General features: G+C 46.1%; 2 protein-coding genes across 9 annotated transcripts; both read right to left on the bottom strand.

The window, feature by feature from the left end:
* Positions 1-10,939: 10,939 nt before the first annotated feature.
* LOC136471149 (F-box protein At5g03100-like) lies at positions 10,940-13,124 on the bottom strand. The gene is made up of 3 exons (XM_066468878.1): positions 11,811-13,124; positions 11,568-11,729; positions 10,940-11,463 (listed from the first exon to the last, which is right to left on the bottom strand). The coding sequence occupies exons 1-3, from the start codon at positions 12,780-12,782 to the stop codon at positions 11,098-11,100; spliced, it is 1,500 nt and encodes a 499-aa protein (XP_066324975.1). The 5' UTR covers positions 12,783-13,124; the 3' UTR covers positions 10,940-11,097.
* Positions 13,125-15,351: 2,227 nt separating this feature from the next.
* On the bottom strand, positions 15,352-17,460 carry LOC136471148 (myosin-2-like). Of its 8 annotated transcripts, none has more exons than XR_010761947.1 (5): positions 17,030-17,460; positions 16,691-16,912; positions 16,193-16,601; positions 15,659-16,123; positions 15,352-15,522 (listed from the first exon to the last, which is right to left on the bottom strand). XR_010761947.1 is itself a non-coding variant. In XM_066468875.1 (4 exons), the coding sequence occupies exons 1-3, from the start codon at positions 17,297-17,299 to the stop codon at positions 16,206-16,208; spliced, it is 888 nt and encodes a 295-aa protein (XP_066324972.1). In that variant the 5' UTR covers positions 17,300-17,460; the 3' UTR covers positions 15,352-16,123; positions 16,193-16,205. The 8 variants fall into 8 exon arrangements, 3 of the variants coding, with proteins under 3 accessions (XP_066324972.1, XP_066324973.1, XP_066324974.1); XR_010761945.1 differs by having other exon boundaries at positions 15,352-15,872; positions 15,921-16,123; XR_010761946.1 differs by having other exon boundaries at positions 15,352-15,863; positions 15,921-16,123.
* Between the last annotated feature and the right edge of the window lie 2,407 nt (positions 17,461-19,867).

Below are 19,867 nucleotides of genomic sequence, written 5' to 3'. Positions count from 1 at the left end.
CCTAGCGATTCTTGGGCACTATTGACCCTAGTAATTTTTTTTTGACCCCGGTGGTAGGCTGGCAGCCTAGTAGAAAACAACCCATCCTGACATCTCCCTAGCACATAAGTGATCAGGCCAGCAATACTCGTATAGGCAGGCAGGCAGAACGTTGCCACGCCCTTAATCTTCGTTACTCTAGGCTGCGCGCATCCTAAATCCTTTCGGCTTCTCCCATCGACGCCAGCGACCAATTTTCCTGGCTTTGCTCCTGGAGTGAGCCGCTCCTCTCCTCTCCTGATCGTGTCTACATCTAGTATTAGGTTTTTAGGTTTTTTGGTTTTTCCAGTTATCCGGTCTGAACTTGAAAGGCAAGTAGTACATTGACAAGACGGAGGATTGTTACCATAGAGGAAAACTATAGGAGGTAACTGGTGTTTTCAAAGCTTATATTATCGCACTATGCAATTGTTATTTTATCACTGTGTTGTTATGTATCATATATATATATTATTGTCAGGGTTCAAAATTTTGGTAAACTTTCACGAATTTCGGTAATTTCGGTGATGGCGGAAAGAAAAATCCAAAATTTTGTAATACACTGATACATGTGTTATATAAGTCTAGACTCATATTTTCTATTGTTTAAGTTGCATATTCTTCTACTCAATAGATACATAGTCATAAATCATGCTATTATTTGTTTAAATCTAAATATTTTTAGAAAAAAAACATACTTCATGTGCTAGTCTCTAGAAACATTTTGGCCAAATTTCATTAAATTCGGTAATTTCGAGGGTGGTTGGATTTTTTTTAAAACTGAAATTGAAAACCTTAACTATTGTAACCTATGACTTAGCACCTAGTACTGTAAGTATTGACCCCAGCGACTGCAGCCTGTTCGCTTGCTCATAAACGATCGTAAATTTTTAGCTAGGAACAGTATTTTTCTCTCACACCAAACCAGCCAGCAGTAAATAATCCATGATCGTTTACGGCCTCCCGAACAGGCTGATTTTTCTGGATTCACCCTGTATCCAAGACATATTCTATAGTATATTTTTATGTTCTTCAAATAATATCTATGTTATGCTATTTTAAATTCCTCTCTTCTACGTGGTTTTTTATTTTTGTCATTTTTGCACCAAACTCTGTCATTTTTGCACCCACTTGCTCATTCGGTTGCAACTCTGCGTCTCTGCCCTGCTTTGCCCATTGCCAGCCACAAGCTCGTGGCTGTTGCTCTGCAGTCTGCAGCGACAATGGGATGGGTGGGTGCAGACGTGCAGTGGGGGAAAAAAAGGTTACAGCTAATTGTTAAATACTGTACTTGTCTTCTCGTTATGACTTGTGATATGTTCCACCATTATCCGTTCTGTAAGTGCCTTTTACAGAATAAAATAATATGATAAAAGTTGGGTGCGCATTTACCTTTTCTCATTTGTTTATTGCATCATGTGGAGGAAACCTGCCTGCCACCAAAAGTAAGATATAAATTGCAGTAGACAACTAGACATGCTTGCAGTGAAAGAAGCAGTGGCGTGCGTGTCATCTCTGTGTTTCCAATCCTGTGTTTTCAACATCTATTTTTTTTATGGCCTTATTTAGTTGATGAAATTTTTTAGGAAACGATACTGTAGCACTTGCGTTGTTATTTGGTAATTAGTATTCAATCATAGTCTAATTAGACTTAAAAGATTCGTCTCGTGAATTTTATTTAAACTGTGTAATTAGTTTTATTTTTTATTTATATTTAATGCTTCATACATACGTCTAAAGATTCGATGTGACAAAGAATCTTAAAAAATTTTACAAATTTTTAGAAACTAAACAGACTATATATTTGTACGTTTTTCTCCGTTCCTCTATTCTGCGTTCCTCCGTTCCGGACCGCCCTTGACACGACGTGCACCGGTGCACGCGATAGAAAGACGGCACCGGTTGGTGAGCACGGAGGAGTGTGGACCATTGGCTAGTTGAGAGTACTGCCGTCCATCACTGCTCCGTTACTGTTAGTAGTACCACTCCCCATGTGATTGACCAGTGCGCCTTCGTTAACTCACAATGTACGGGCCATACTTTTTAAAAACTTAAAGGACAATTTGTCGGTGGGGTAGAAACGAATTTACTGAACTCCAGTAAACCCTGCAGTCCGCACAAGCACACACAAATAAAAGATCTGAGAACAACAAAATAGAGGTGCAATTTACCCAATGTGAAGAAGCTACTGGACTGGGCTGCTACAGTCCCAAAAATAATTGGATGCAGCATCGAGAAGGCCTTCCACCAAAAATAACAAATGTGAAAGCATTTTTTTTAAACGGAATCAACAGGAGAGGTACCTATTATATTAAAAAGAAGAGAGCGTAGAAAGGCACCGTATAGAAGTGAAGGCATATTTAAGACTAGAGACTAGAAAGAACCCGAGTGACAGAAGTGAGCAAGACCTGAATTGTGATAACTCTGGATAATAAGCTATCAATCAAAGGCGTAACTATGTAGGCAAACACTTGAATGAAGTAGCTGAATGAATAATCCATCTGAATATGCAGTGTCATTTGTACCAAAATGTGCCAAACGACTTGTGGCCCTTGCACGGATAGATTACAATATCAATTCATCTGACCAATATATATTTTGGACAATTGTCTGTTGGACATCCAAAGTAATGGCTCTTCGTTGACGGACACCCACTTTGGAGCATTTTGCCAGAAGACACTCTGGTTCGGTGAAAATAGGTCACAGGACACCCCTGCCGCTTTCTTCTTCCTCTCTCCCTTTCTCTTTTTTTCTATTTCCTATGGGACCCAGCCAATGGGCACGACGGTCGAGTCCGCCGGCCAGATCACCGGCGCGAGCTCGCTGTTCGACGCGATCCCACCGCGGCCGCGCCCAAGCTGCCTATGCAGTCCATCCTTCTGCGTCCAGAACCCGATGCCCCGCTCCTTGGCATTGTCCATGATGTTGACGATCTGGAATGCCGACACTGCCAACTCGCCGTTGATGGGCTCGAACCTGCCGCCGAGGTGAAAGGTCCTAATATGGCTAGAGAGGGGTGAATAGCCTATTTAAAAATCGATGTGTAGGGGATGAACCAATCACAAGATGGATATATAGCCAATCACCGGGAGAATGCCAAAGACAAGAGACAATCGATTTTCTCCCAAGGTTCACGTGCTTGCCAACACGCTACGTCCCTGTTGTGTCGACCAACACTTGGTGGTTCGGCGGCTAAGAGGTGTTTCACAAACCTCGTCCACACGATTGGACACCGCAAGAACCGACCCACAAGTGAGGTAACTCAATGACACGAGCAATTTACTAGAGTTACCTTTCGGCGCTCCGCCGGGGAAGGTACAACTCCCCTCACAATCACCGGAGACGGCCACGAACAATCACCAACTCGTGCCGATCCTCCACCACTGCTCCAACCGTCTAGGTGGTGGCAACCACCAAGAGAAACAAGCGAAATCCACAGCGCAACACGAATACCAAGTGCCTCTAGATGCAATCACTCAAGCAATGCACTTGGATTCTCTCCCAATCTCACAATGATGATGGATCAATGATGGAGATGAGTGGGAGGGCTTTGGCTAAGCTCACAAGGATGCTATGTCAATGAAAATATGCAAGAGATGTCCCTTGAGCCGGCCATGGGGCTATAAATAGAGCCCCCATCAAATAGAGCCGTTGTACCCCTTCACTGGGTAAAACATGCTCTGACCGGACGCTCTGGTCATACCGACCGGACGCTGGCCCTCAGCGTCCGGTCGCCCGATGGACGCCACGCGTCACCAGCTTCAAACGCTGTTCGTCAGATTTCAACGGCTACGAAGCTGACCGGATGCTCCGGTCAAAACTGACCGGACGCTGAAGCCTCAGCGTCCGGTCGTTTCCAGTAAGCTCCCCGAGGCATATTTTTCCGACCGGACGCGTCCGGTCCACCTTGACCGGACGCAGCCAGCGTCCGGTGCTCAACCCTTAGCCACTGTGCAGACCGGTCAGTTTGACCGGACGCAGAAACCAGTGTCCAGTGCATCTCAGGTCCAGCGTCCGGTGCAACACCGAAACTGGCGACCTCTCTGCCAGCTCGACCGGACGCAGCCTTTCAGCGTCCGGTCGTTGTGTGACCCAGCGTCCGGTCAGTAGACCAATGCCAGCATCATTTCGACCAACTCCATTTCAACTCTAACTTCTTCACCCTTACTCAAATGTGCCAACCACCAAGAATTTTGCATCCGGCGCAATAGAAAATAGACATTTTATTTTTCCAAAAGCGCCGAATCCCGCCGAACCCAAACCCATCTCAACCCTGCAAACACCTTGCGCACATGTGTTAGCATATTTTCACAAATATTTTCAAGGGTGTTATCACTCCACTAGATCCTAAATGCATATGCAATGAGTTAGAGCATCTAGTGGCACTTTGATAACCGCATTCCGATACGAGTTACACTCCTCTTAATAGTACGGCTATCTATCCTAAATGTGATCACACTCATTAAGTGTCTTGATCACTAAAATAAAATGGCTCCTACATTTTATACCTTTGCCTTGAGCCTTTTGTTTTTCTCTTTCTTTTTTTCCAAGTTCAAGCATTTGATCATCACCATGCTATCACTATTGTCATGATCTTCGTCATTGCTTCATCACTTGGAGTAGTGCTACCTATCTCATAATCTTCTTGATAAACTAGGTTAGCACTTAGGGTTTCATCAATTAATCAAAACCAAACTAGAGCTTTCACGAGGCCCTCGAAAGTTAGATCCGGAACACGAGCCCGATGACGCCCTGCGGCGGGTGGATGGAGCCGAGGAGGCCCGTGAGCCCGTCGGTGATGACCCACGCGTAGCCCTCCGCCATCATCCCGGCCTCCACGGCGGCGGCGAAGACGAGCTCCGCGAGCGCCGGGCGCGCGTGCACCACGAAGGTGCGCGTCTGCTCGGACTCGAGGCAGTACATCGCGACGGCGACGGCGTCCCTGGTCGCCCCGGCGGGCAGCGCGTAGCGGTAGGGCACCTCCGTGCGCGCCGCCGTGAGCGCGTCCACGAGGAACGGCACAAAAAGGTGTCGTAGTCGTCGTCTTGGTAGATGGGCATGACGCGACGCCAGCCGAAGTAGGCGGCAAGCGCGGCGATGGCCTCCGCCGGCCCGACGTCGCTAAGCGCGGCGCGCGCGAAGAAGCGCGCCTCGGAGTGGGACACCGAGGGGCTAGTCACCGAGAAGGACACGACGGGGACCTCGGCACGCGTGGCGACGTCCGCGACGAAGGCGGACTCGACGGAGGACTCCGGCCCCAGGATGGCGCGCACGCCCTGGGCTGTCATCAGCTGCAGCGCTACACGCACGCGCAAGCGACGAGCGAGACAACGTCAGAGAATGGAGGCGACGCACTGTTGTTTGCTTGAACTGCGGGGACAAGAAACAGAAAAAGAGAAAGGGAGAGAGGAAGAAGAAAGCGGCAGGGGCAAGAATGTCATTTCACCGCTGTTCTCTCTCCTCAACCGGCTGCAACCGGTCTGCTATGTCTTATGGCCTAATTTCACCAAACCAGAGTATCTTTTGGCAAAATGCTCCAAAGTGGATATCCACCAATGAAGTACCATCACTTTGGATGTTCAACAGACAATTGTCCCATATATATTTCAGGGTATCGGTCTCCTATAGGAAAAGGCATTGTTTAATCAATATTTTATTTTCAAATTGTTCAAATTTATTTAGAATTTGGTCTGATCTATTGTATGTATATCCTGTTTATCGGTAACCTCCAATATAACTTTTAGTTTACAGCTATGGCTGAAGGGAACAAAGCAAGCGTGAGCAAATAGCCTAAAAGATGGTGTAGCAAGAGGAGTACTGCGGTGACCAGTTGCGGGCAGAGCTAAGTGACGGCGCTCGCGAGCCTAGGCCACGGTGACTAGTCGTGGGCGGGGGGCGGGAGGCGAGGCCCGACGGCGCACGCGGGATGGGTGAGGAGGAAGATGGGGAGAAGGTGGAAAAGGCTGACGCGTGGGGGCCATCCGTCAGGGATTTCAACCCACGTGGGCCTGTTCGGAACGTAGGAATTTTACAGGAATCGCATAGGAATTTAATAGAAATCAGTTTAATCTCACAGGAAAAACGCAGGAACGGGAAAAAAATCTCGTATTTCAAACAAACGAACAAACATAAAATATGGGACAACCATATCCCTCGAACCAAATACAGAATGGGTCCAACCCAACCCAACCCACAGTCCCCGGACCAAACACACGCTACAGCTTCGTATTTATAGCCTCTACTTGTACCCTGTTTGTTGGTAGCCACACCTTCCCACTCCAGTGCGCCACACTATAGGCATACCTTTGGTTCATGCCATAACTACAGCTTGCCAAACAATTTGTAGCCCCTTGCTACATGCCATTGGCGCATTTTTGTCCCAAACTTGCCACAATGGCCCGTTCACTTCGCTGAAAAAACAAGTTGAAACACTGTTCTGGCTGATTTGTTGTGAAAAAAAAATACTGTTCCGACTGAAAAAAACAAAGACCACTCTTTTTGGCAGCCACACTTCATGGCTAATAAGTTAGGCATCAACCAACAAGCTATGCTCTAGCGACTGTGGATGGGGTAGGAGTGTAAGACTATCTGCTAATTCAGTAATTATAATAGATTGGTCATGCACTCCATGCTATGCTCGCAACTTTGTGGATGGGGTAGGACTATTTGTTAAATCAGTAATTATAATAAAATGGGCATGTACTCCTCCAAGACTGTAGCACATAGGCCAGGGACTAGACAATGAAGAATACAAATAAATGCAGCCTTAATTCTGAACACAGACACCCCCCCCCCCCCCCCCCCCCCCCAGTACTACAGACCAAAAAGTCTGATTGGCCACACAGATACTGTTACAGTGCAGCGGAATATAAGGACCAGCGAAAAGGATGTACTAAGAAAGGACACAAGGAAATTTAAGAGAAGTTCGGAATGCATTAGTGCATACTAAAATATGTAACTGATCATGATTTTACCATAGATGCTCTTAGAAAGTTTGGAAGTAGAAGCCACCTGAGCGCCATTGCAGTAGGCAACCACGTTGTATCACCATGCTAATAACCCTGTCTAGTAGTTGCATAAAGTCCAAAATAAGGGAAGCCCAAGAGCAGCAGCCTAAACATCCACGATCCATGTCATATGAACTGGCATTTCATCATCCGAGATATGATTGGTTCTCACTACACTCAGACTCTCTAAAAAGTTAGAACTTCCCTTCAGTAAAAATGGAACATTTGTTTACCAAACATTTAAAATAGAGTGCAGGACCATATAAGCATTCATCTGACCACCAAACGTTAGAAACATGAGTGCAGGATCATAAACACATTCTGCAGAAATGACAGGAAGGACAAGATATAACTTGAAGACGGACGACACACCTGAATACTAGATAGTGCAGACGCCGATTGCCAAACTTTACAGACATCTGAATATATCTCAAGTTTTTCAATTCTTCATAAAACTGCTATGTAAAAGCTAAATCAGTATGTCCATGTCAAATTCAATGTTTAGGTGTAATAATGTATGTTCATTTACCAAACTGGACCCAATGACCTCTAATTGTGAAAAAGATGCATCATAAAAGTTGGGTTACGGATCTTCTAAAATCTAGAGTTATTCATATCGTATAAATAATGGCATGAAGGTCAACACTCACAATGGGACTATACTTTGGTTATGGTAGTCTCTCACAAAGAATTACATAAAGCTCAAGCCCAAAACTAACACACAGGAAATATATTGAGACTGCAGCAACAATTGTACCACAAAAATGGAACAAAAAAAGAAATTCATCTCTGAGGTCAAAATAGAACCAGAAGTTGTGTACTAGAAGAGCCCATCACCCATGGAATCCTAAATCGATAAATCCCCCAATCCTCGGAGAACATTTCTTTCATGTTATTCTATAGTTACTGCTAACCCAACTTGTTTGAGACTAAAATGCTTTGCTGCTGTGTTATTCTAGTCACTCTAGGTAGACCAGTTATTCACAGACACCATTACGCCTGTTAGTTAATTACTTAAGCGTACAGGCCCCTTCAATAGAAAATCATTTATGAAGTTGCAAGAAAGTTACTCAAAAGTGCTAAGGGCAGTGTTGCAAACAAGAGTTGTCTCCGCCCTTAACATATACAACATATCCTTCAGATTGAATAACACATATCTTAACAAAGTTTAGAGTGTGGATATACATCTAGTCATCTACAAGGGTTCAATAATAAAATCATGCCCCTCCACTGCAAGGTCAATCCCACTAGCCCCACCACTAATTTACACAAAGTAGGATATACCTTCTTTTCCTCACCAGCATAAGCGATCTTTTCTGAAGCAGCATATCACTCTCTTTTAAGATATTGTAAGCATCCTCTTATTCCTGTGTTTTACAAGCTGGCAATATAAATAGAGAAAATTGATAGGTAAAGTACTTTTTTCAACAATCTGTTCTATAATGATTGCAGACCACACAATAGCAAATATTAATGAAAAAAACTGGCATTAATGAAGATACCACAATAGACTAGTGGGTTCCAGTGTCGGTATTTAAAATGTAGTAAAAATGCTTAGTGGTTACTGAACACAGCTTGCTCCGAAGGTATACTTCCAAGTGTGCATTTCTATTGATATTAAAACAAGTCTAAAAGAGTATGCTGACTTACATTTCCACATCTGAAGCAGTACACATAGATGCATTGAGTCAAAAAGCAACGGTATATTGCTCATTAATAGTCAAGTGGTCAACATGTTGCTTACAACAGAACCACATAAATTTTGTCACTTGTAATATATCTTCAAACACTAAGCTGCATAAATCAAAAATCCATTTCCACAACTTCACATCAAGTATGATTCCTTGTACCTGGACATCATTAGGCAGCCTAAAGTTTCAAAAATAATTGACCAAATTCAAAATATGAAGGTTATGCATGAATATCACTGCTTCAAACATGCAAGTGCATAAGAATGCTCAAAGATACTGGACACCTTTACCAACATTATCCATATCATTTCACTATGCTGTGTGGCTCTATAGCTCTGCATGGTTTGAACTTTGAAGGATAAGGCAAAAGTGCAAAGCACTAAGGTGATATGGCTTTCACTTCACAAAAGGAGCACCATAGAATTTCCACAAAGATGGTTTCACCACCAAGGTACACCCCAGGAAGTACTTCAGTGGCTCCATCCTACAAAGCTAGTTAAGAACACCACAGCATTTCATCTCGTCTAGCTCCACCACTAAAACTCAATGACCTAAACATTGAACAAAAACAATTACACCTCCTTACCAGTACCAGGTATAGCATTTTAAGGATGTAAACCAATAGTATCAACAACAGACTGTCAACTATATATTATTTTTTTTAAGAAAAAAGGCAGGAGCTCTGCCATTCAATTAAGTAGAAACAGAGGTGTTCCAGGTGTTGCAGGCAAGCGTCAAGCACAAAGGTTGCCCCCAAGCTGCCCACCAAACAGGACAAGAAACTGCCTAAGAGGAAGAAAAATACACACAGCCCCAAAAAAACAGCACTAGGCACAAGGAAATTGACCAACGAGCAAGATAGCATTACTGATTGAAATAATGCAGAACTTCTGGCAGTGCGTCATCTCAAATTTCCAGTAGGCTCAAAAAACATAAATTACTAAGTAGCAAAGCTCACTTACACATCTGCATCTGCACAAAGTCAATACTAAATTATACTGGTTATAGTAGCCACACCAAACCAAACTGGAAGGTAATTCTAAGACAATCAGACACACGTGAGCACACACTCACACAAAGGAGGTGGGCCACGCAATATACACACACCATTCATCTCGAAGGCATTTGTGTAAAAAGATTAGAAGGGAAAAACAGAATCATCCAATTATCCCAGACACATCCAGTAACAGCAGGATGCAATTTCTGTTGTTTTGGCATAAATTCATAACAGATGACATCGGCAGGCAAGTCTGTTGTTTTGGCATGAAGGTAAAACAATCAACATATTGCAGTTTTCTTTTTAGTATAATGATACGCAGTCCTCCTGCATGTTCGAGAAAAAATCAACATATTGCAGTGAAATTTTCAAGCTACTCGTGTCAAGCTGTTGCTCTGAACCATGTTCACCTTTATGAGCGTCAACTACAAGAAAAAGAATCATATATGGTTCCAAATATTACATTTATTTTCTTACAAGACTCCAAGGGAACTGCAGTGTCCATAACAAGATGCTAGATAACAATACAGACAATGCAAGATACACAAGACAAAACCAGGATGCAAGGACCACAAATGATAGTTCCCTTAGAGATGTGCAGTATCATGGCTACAATATGGAAGAAAGCTTTAGCGTACAGAAATCCATATGATTGTATCGATTTAAAACACACGCCCCGTGCTGCCACTGCTATCTAAGCAACCATATTTTTACCCATACAACAAACAGAGAAGGCAGATGTAGAGTCCATATATACTAAGTTAATATAATCCTATCCTCCCAAAAAGACAGTCTTACAAGATTCCCCTGATGCATCTTTTTACAGGAATGACTCAAGACAGATGACAAGTTATATGAAACTTAGCTTGGAAACTATACATATTTAGAAGAAACCTGGAAAGAACAATATAATGCAGTTCCTAGAATAACCAAGAGACATGCACATGCTCCATATCTATCTGGAACTGCATAGCTAACCTACCAATTTAATTGTACGACAAAACTAATCCACCTCACTGGATTAGTCATAATTCCACACAGATTGTAAAGGTGCCAGATAAAATGAAGGTGGTTGTGTTCCAATAGATGGTTAGTTGTGTACAACAGCAACTTATAATAAGCCAACTCCAAAGAGCTCATGAACACAAACAGGGAGAGAAGAGAGGGATGAGAAGAAGAAAATGTGGCAGATCAGAACAGCTCGCATTTCAACCAGTATGCATGACTTCTTTAGTAATAATAATATATGAATTGCAAAGAGAGAACATATATCAAACTCTGTATGGCTTGCAGACACTTTTTCCCCATGTCTGTTATCTAACAGCTAGAAATCTAAAACTATAGGAGCAGAAACTGGACTACAACAACATTTGCTCATTTCAACCTAAAACCTGACAAAGACCTCCGAATGCAATGGCTGGGTCTGAGCATCAGGCTCACTGAAAAATATCTGGGCATTTGCTGAAGCTCTTTCCAGATGCAATATTTCTTTTTTAAAAAGATCAGGCAGCGTATCTGACTGAATCTTGCGGAGTCCTTGGGGGTGATCCTCCTTAGGAGCAATCAGAAATAGTTTATTCAGACTACTAGACTTTCTAAGCAGAAATCCTACTAGTTGCATCTCATTACGGTGCCCCTTGAAATTTGTCATCTTGGCTAAGCAAAGGTTTTCTAATCCACCTTTTGGTGGGTCCTCCTCCGCCACCTTCAAGAAATTCTCCGTGAATGCATCACCAGTGTTTGTCGGGAGCTGCATGTCCAGTGGAGCATGTTGAGAAACAGATCAGATATCCATAAACAAACTAAGCAATCGAATGCAGTTTTTCATGAAAATAAGAAGAAAAAAATAGATACCTGCACAAAGAGGCGCTCCAACTGAGGACAAGGGCAGGTCTTGAGGAAGCTATAGATGTCAGCAAGGTTGGAGTTGGCCATCCCGAACATGAGCAAATGGAGCTCCCTCAAGCCATGCAGGTTGCTCTCCATTACAGCCTTGGTTGTGAAAGAAGAAACATACTACAAGGCAAGGCAAACAAGTATAAGCGTAGAGGCAGTGAAATGTGCTGAAAAGAAAATGGCGCAAACGCCTGAGCAAACCTGGAGGGCAATGCTGCAGAGGGTGAGGACAGTGAGGTTCGACAGGCGAGGAACTGCGTAGGGCAAGTTGGTGGTGGGAAGGCCGGTCTCTGGCCCGCCAGAGCAGAGGTACAGATGCTCAAGAGAGCCCTTGGCGCCAGAGAGGATGTTGCTGGAGAGGAAGGCGCCGCTGAAGCGGAACGACCGGAGGCGGGGCGCGACAGGGACCCGGAGCTCGGTGGTGCGGGAGCAGTCGACGACGGTGAAGCTCCTGAGGTTGGGCACCCCGACGTTGCTGAAGTCGACGCGGCGCAGGCGGCGGCAGTAACGGAGGTCGAGCTCCCGGAGGCGGGGGCAGGCGGCGACCATCCGGCGCAGCGCGGCGTCGGTGAGGAAGACGGAGTGGAGGTGGATCACCTCGAGCGTGGCGACCATGGCGTTGTTGACGGCCGTGAGGTTGAGCCCGCGCATCGACAGGCGCACGAGCAGCGGGCTCCCCACGGGGAACTGCACGGTGAGCATGCCGGGGCGGCGCGTGCCCCCGCGCGAGCCCCGGCCGGCGCCCGCGCCGCCGTCGACGCGGAGGTGCAGGTCCTCGGCCTCGCACGCCGCCGTGTAGTGGACGCAGCGGTTGAGGTCCGCCTGCGTGAGCTGCCCGCCATGGAAGGTGAGGGAGAAGCCGTCGACGCGGCGGCGCCCGCGGCGGTCAATCCCCGCGAGCGCCTCCGCGCGCGCCGCCGCCACCGCCACCGCCCCCGCCGCGCCGCCGCCGGGCGGGAGGCGGATGCTCACCGAGGACGGCTCCGGCCAGCGGTACGCCCAGAGGCGGCGCCACCGCGAGGAGAGCGCGCCGGTGCGGATGGCCGATTTGAGCGGCAGCAGGCTGAGAATCTGCAGGCGCAGGACGTCGGGAAGGTCCGAGATGCGGTCCTCCTCCACCGGCTCCTCGTGGGCCCCTCCCGTCCGGCGCCGCTTCTCGCCGTGCCCCGCCATTCCCGCTCCTCCGCCGGCCTCTATCGGCGCCGCATCGGGGGAGGATTCCACGGGGGTAGGGCCGTAGGGGGTTCGGTCAGGCTCCGCTACAGAGGTGTGAGCAGAAACGGAAGGAGAAGGGAAGGAGGGGGAGAGACGTGTGGAGGTGTCTCGCTCGCCGCCTGGCCGCTGCGGTGGCCTCTTGTGCTCGCGTCGGGCCGGGCGGGCTTCCCCTGCTGTGCGTGCCGTGTTGCGTTCTGGCTGGCTGGCTACTTGTTGCTGTTGGTGGTGGACTGGTGGTGCCCTGGTCGTCCGGCTCGCGCTCCTCCGCCCGCTCGCGTCGGAGGTCGGACCCCGCCCGGCAGCCCCTTTGCGTTGCGTTGCCTTGCGCTTGCGGTGGGCTGGCGAGTGGCGACGTTGCTTTACCATCCCGGCTTTTCGCCGGGTCGCCACACACCACAAGCCCACGCCGGCCACACCATACCCGCGGGACTCGCGCCTCGCCTCCATTTTTCTCTCGCCTGCTGCCGTTCACACCGCCCCCTTCTCATTTCTCACCCATTTTTGCTCTGCTTGCCTTTCTGCACACTTCTCAATGCCTGCTAGTTTTGAGCCTTCAAATAAAATGCCTGCTACTTCTACGAGAGCAAGAAATACTTGCCTGCTAGTTTTGAGCCAACAGATAAAATGCCTGCTAGTTTTGAGCCTTCAAATAAAATGCCTGCTACTTCTGCGAGAGCAAGAAATACTTCTTCCCTTCTTTAGTGCTCCTGCTTGTTTTTTGAGAGGATCTTCCATGTGTTTTTTATGATCCCTTTAGCTAAAATCTACTATATCTATATGCACTTTTGTAGCTCTTCATGACTTATGTATAACTCGTCTAAAGAAAGAGACGGCCTAAAGAGTTGCTGAAGGAGATTAAGGGTCTCTTTGGAGTGTAGGAATTTTACACAAATTGTATAATAAAAAATTACAGAAATCAATTTATTTTCTCATGAAAAAATAAGGAATGGAAAAAATCTGCATTCCAAAGGGGCCGAATTTTAGTTTTAGGAATTTATTGGACGTAAAACTTATAAGAAAGGTAGGCCCAACTATGGGTAATGGGTGGTACTGCATTAAGTGGAGGAGTTGACTAGATTAGAATGAAATGGTCATTGTCGGGAGCGATAACAAGTGGCTATGACAAGGAGTCACATAAAGTAGTCAATGGCATGACAAGGCTATCGATGATAGAAAGCAGAGGTGGGATAATTAGCGGAGTTGTGACAAGTCACGGGTGGTACCATTGCTAGGATAGCTTTGAGGCTAAAATAGAGATGCTGGAGAGAAGAAGACAGTGTGTGGAGAAAAAAAAAGATAAAAAGGTTGCAACCAATATCCTTGTATTTGAAAAAGAGTTGCTTTTTGGTTGATTGTGGTTGTTTTCTACCAAGATATTTATTAAAACAATCAGTGGCTAACCCACTGTAGCATCATCACTAAAAATAGAGTTATTGTATCATTTTTTCCTCCATAAATCATGAGTGCTACATTCAAATCACCATAAGATTACGAGTCGTAGGATCTTTTATGTGTCCGTTTTGGTAATATAAAACACAAAATAAATTATTTTTGCTAAAGGAAAAGCTTTTCAACACGAGCTCCAGCACTCCTCATGTAACAGTTTCTCCTTTTCGTGTCCTTGCCTCCCTCACATGATGACTCATAATTCTGCTCTAGAATAAATATTTATCTCCTCCCCTTTCTATGTCTCTCCTTGTTTTAGAGAGCATCTTCCATAATATTTTCCAGATGATGATCATTTTAGTGAAAATCTAAATATATTTCATGCCCTATGCATCACTTGACCACAGAAAGAAGACAGCCAAGGATGCTTGTTGAAGGTAATAAGGTTTAGTGTTTCAAGAGTTTCTTGGACATAGAAGCTATGAGGAAAGTCGGCCTAGCAATGGATGACACTGCAACGAGATGATAGATTGGGGCACATGCATCACGTAGAGCGCTACAGAGGAACAATGGGCAATCACAAGGTGAGGAAAGGTGGTGGGAATGCCACAATGGTGATTGCAGAGGCAGAGTCATTAGCGGCTATGGTAGGTGGTACACCATAGTTAGGCAGGGTTATGCTGGCCGGAAAAAGAAGGCGTCCTTGGGAGGAAGAGGTGTGGCATGAAGAAGAGGAGTTGTTTTACCAAAAAAAAAACAATCTGTATATGACCAATATCCCGGGTCTAAATAGATTCATATAAACTCATTGGTTATCATATGAAAAACAGTTGCTCCAATTTAGTTGATTGTGATACTGCATCCTACTAGGATATATTAGAGTGAGGTAATCCCATGTAGCAGCATCTTGACAATCAGGCCATATGATCATAATTGATCTAATGATTGTAATGCAACTATCAACCTTGCTAATAAGCCAAAGGAAAAAATTGCTAAAGAAAAACTTTTGGCGAGTCCAACCTTTTCATGTAATCATTTTCCTTTGCCTCCCCCTCCACAACTTTATCCTTTGACAAATTCCTCAAAGCACCTATATGAGTCACTTATTTTTCAATCCAACAAGGCAAACACGTCTCATTCTCGTTTATATTCCCCACTACCACAACAATATGCCAAGTAAATACTCAAAGGACAAATGTTGTTTACGTCGATGACGGTAGTACTTCCCATCGCTTTCATTACACCAGAAAATTTTCACTCTCGAGCGAAAGAATCTACGTGCGCCGTCCAAATCCAATAGCCACGCCGGTGCCTGCTTTCTTTTCTCGTTAATCTCAAATTCGTTTTAACAACAAAACAAGATCTCAGCAGGGGATGGTGGTATGGTAATGACTTTCAAATATTCTCCACAGTAACACACACACATTGCCAAAATGTCCGGGACGAACCTTCCGCCCGGTCTCCTTCATCCCCTCATCCTCTCGCCGTCTTGGATATTTCCCTGACGTGACACCAATAGCTGTGCCACTAACGCTGCGGAGAAAATGGCCGCGTCTTTCGTTGTCCACTGTTCCATTCCATCGGCCACACCGTCACAGGTGGTACAGGGCCGGAAGGCGCCATCAGCCTGTGTTTATCCCCAGCCGTCAAATCCTGCAGTAGCTTTCATCAAACAAGCAGGTAAGTAAACAGACCGGTAAAAATTCTCACCTGAAATCTAAGCCTCATCATGCGCTGGGGTTTAGCTGCTGCATGCTACTGAAGTGGTTGAACAACTAAACTGTGATGAAAGCAACTGCACCTCAGCATCTGCTCGATCTGCGTTCTTGTATAATATCTTATAACGTGTGCATTTCTTTTTTTCTACTCCATCCAAAGGTGATCTGCTTTTATGAAATTCGTTCATGGGAGCTCTGAAAAGGATTTTCGCATCAAAGAAACCCGAACAAGAACTGCACATGTGCGAGATGAGATGTTTTTACATGTGAAAATCGTTCAAATCCAGCAGCTGCCCCTACGCCGTCTGTCCCTGTCGATCTCGGCCTGGGCCCTGCGCAGCCGGGCCTTGTAGTCCTTGGCCCACGCGCGGAACTGCGCCTTGAGCTTCTTGAGTTCGTCGGTGGAGGTGGCGGCCGGGGATGCCGCCGGCTGCCACGGCCCCGGCGGCGGCCGCTCCACGGCGCGATCCAGCGTACGGCTCTGCAGCCGGAACTCCGCGCCGAGGCGGCCCACCGCGCTCCGCCTGGCGCCCACGGACGACAGACGGTCCCGGCCGTGCCACAGCCTCACCACCGGTTCCGCCTCGGCCGCCGTCGTCAACGTATAGGGTTCCGATGATCCGCGGCGATCGTACGCTGTCTCTTCGGCTATTCGTGCAGCGTCCTGAGCCATCTGCATGATGAACACATATAATACGCAAGCGTTCACGGTTTCAGATGCATACAGCTTTTTTTGGCAGAGCGTTCGAGACTCCGGCGAACCTGCAGAGCGGCCATCTGTTCATGGAAGGCTTCCTCCAGTGACTTGGTCCTGATCTCGTACTCCAGCCACCGGATGTGGTAGCTCTCGATCCGCCGCCTCAGCGCGGCGTTCTCCTCCTCCTTCTCCCGCAACCGCGCCTGGACCTCCACCGCCTTCCTCTCCAGCTCCTCCACCACCAAGGCGGAAACATCCTCCGTCGCCGTCCTCGCGTCTTCCGGTTCCTGCGCCATTGATCACAATTCACAAGGCATTGTAACCTCGAACAGAACAGTCACGTGCATTCTTCAAAATTGCCAATGATGGCCGATATGATGCTGAAGTGAATTGAAGGACGGAACCTCAATAGGCGACGGTGAAGGAGACGACGGCAGCGGCGGAGGCTCCGATGGCCCCGCGACCTGGACCCGGACTCTGCGCCGCGGTCGCGAAGGGTGCCGGCCTCGCGGAGTCGGCCGCGCGGGAAGTGGCGGCGGCGGCGAGGCGAGGGTGTCGTCGATGGGCGCGTCGTCGTCATCGCCGCCCCCCGCTCCTCCTCCGCCTCCTCCTCCTGATCCTCGCATCAGAGAGTGGAGCATCGCCTCCAGGGAGCTCAGGGCGGACATCGCCATGGCCGGCGTTCTAGACAACAGCAGAAATGCAAACGAGGCAAGGGCACGGCGGCGCGCGGGTGTAGTCGCGAGCCGATTCTTATATCCTCGTCAGATCGCATCAAGATTTCGTAGCGCCAGCGCGCGATGCGTGACGAGTTTCGGGTGAGGAGAGCCGAATTCGCAACGAGTTGCTGCAGCATCGATAATAGGAAGCCGTTTATTGATCGACGAGCGAGAAGGTGCATGCGCGCATGCATGGAGATGTTTTTTTTAAAAAAGGAAGCCAAAGCGATGGGATTATTGAAGAGAGGAGAGGAGAGGAGAGCATCCGGGAATATAGGATCTCTTTGAGAATAACCACAGTCCACAGACATCGGTGTAGGCCTGGCCTCTTCACACTTCCTCAGCCAAAAGGAAACATGTTTATCATCACTGGTACAGTGCCCGTGTTAACGTTACATCTATATTTAATAATGCAAATCAAACAACCAATAAAACTAGAATGATACTCCGCGTGTTACTGGTGGAACTTTCCTAAAAATAAAATTGTTGCATGTATAAATTAAACCTATATGTTCTTACATCCATTCTTACCAAAATTAGCAGGCAATGAAAGAATCCAGTGAAAAACTAACAGAATTAGATCAAATTATAAGATGATGAGATGGCAAAACAAATAACAATATATGAATGTCCTCTTATTTCTTATATATTGAAATTAAATTGTGGTTAGTGGAAATAATGGTGTGAACAATGAAAGAATCCGATAAAAAAACTAACAGAATTTGATCGAATTATAAGACAATGTAATGGCAAAACAAATGGCAATATATGAATGCCCTCTATATTTCTTATATATTAAAATTAAATTACGCTTAGTGAAGATGGTGCGAACAGCTTGTATTAAGAGATTGAAAACATGATTATTAATGGAAGGTGATGTGGATAGATAGTGGGAAATGATGTGGATGTCTTGCATGTTGAGAAAAACTTGTAGTGGGGTTTAACTTTATAAGAGATATAGATAGATATATTGTCAATGGGAAAAAAATGCATGGAAAATAAAAATGAGATGACAATAAAATATATTGCCACTGGGAAAAAGAATAGGCCATCTAGAAGATTCCAGAGTATTATGCTCCAATCTTCTGATTGCTTTCACTTGAAGCCGGCGAAACATGAGAGTTCCCAACATAGAACAAACATTTTACCAAATCTCTTGCATGTTTCAAAAAACATTCTGAGGACAAATAATGCAACAAACTAAAAAGTCATGTGCAAAATACACCACTTGTGTTGTGTCTCAATGATCTTGGCAAATCTTAATTTGGGGCTCGCCTGGACTGACACCGGCTTCCTTTACATAAGAATTTGGCATGTTCCACTATCTTGTATTTGGATGAGTGCCAGATGCTGCTGAACCAAGCCTTATGCAACCCAGCATGACGTGTCTTTCTCGCCAATTGGAAGCTGGCGGCCTGATTCCTGCACAAAATAGTATATACTTATCAATGCAAATTAGATTGTATATTAGCACACAAAACTTTATAGTGACCAAACATTTACAGGAAAATGGCAAAGAAATGCTAGGTAAGTTATAACCGAGTTCTTGATGAACTTGATCACTTGGAGATCGGTTGCACCCTACATATCAATGTCAACGGCACGTATAGATTGATTGAGCTCTTTTGTTCTGAATCTTTGGATACAGTCTAGGCTTACACACTATCATTAGTAAAGTGGGAAATTGCAAAAGGTAGTTGTAGAAGTATCGGTTAAGTTTATATTGCTATGCATCTTTTGTTGAAAAGATGTATCCGTTTGTGTTAAGCCTAAAGAAAGGGAACTTAAAATCTTGCAACTTAAATTACTATCCATGTGCATATAGCTAGAGTGATGTTCCTGCTTTGTGGATCGATGGAGGCAGTGTAAGCGAGCGGCAGTGCTGAGACGAGAGAGTGGTATATTTTTTGTGAGACTCTGACATGCAGGTCCCACATATCCAAGGGATGATTTTTTTCTCGATTAGCTATGATACATCTCTCCTAAAAATCTTATTTTCCTCAATTCCTTTTAACTGGACATGGCAAGTTTTAGGTATGGACAAAGGCAACATTGTCCATAAAAGTTTTCTCGGTTTGAGCACAACCTAAAACATTATTTTTAAGAGAAATGCTACAGGACACTCGGTTGTTTTGACCGGTTCCGGCACCTGATTTTTTTCTAGGCCGCGGCTCTTCGCTCGCACCCTTCTGCCTTCGCCTGTGACCTGATTGCGAGTGCTCCTCAGCGTTCTCCCCGCTGGTCCCCGCGCCAACGCTCCCTCCCCCGGCCCCAACGCTCGCCCCCGTACCGCCGTCGTCATCCCCTCCGGCCCCGACGCCTGTCCTTCTCCCCTTCGCCGTGGCCCCCCAGGTCGCCCCCGCACCGCCGTCGTCATCCCCTTCTGTGTCAGAACCGCCCAAAATAACGCACTTACAGAGGCGCTTGTCTTTCACTAGACACTAAGCACCCCGAGAGCGAGCTACATCGGGCGGATTCTGTCGAGCACACCCCAAGGGAGAGCCCGAATAATCCATATTTTTT

The sequence above is a fragment of the Miscanthus floridulus genome, chromosome 8 (assembly GCF_019320115.1).
Source record: "Miscanthus floridulus cultivar M001 chromosome 8, ASM1932011v1, whole genome shotgun sequence".
Lineage (NCBI taxonomy): Eukaryota > Viridiplantae > Streptophyta > Magnoliopsida > Poales > Poaceae > Miscanthus > Miscanthus floridulus.
This window is presented reverse-complemented; position numbering and strand designations above follow the sequence as displayed.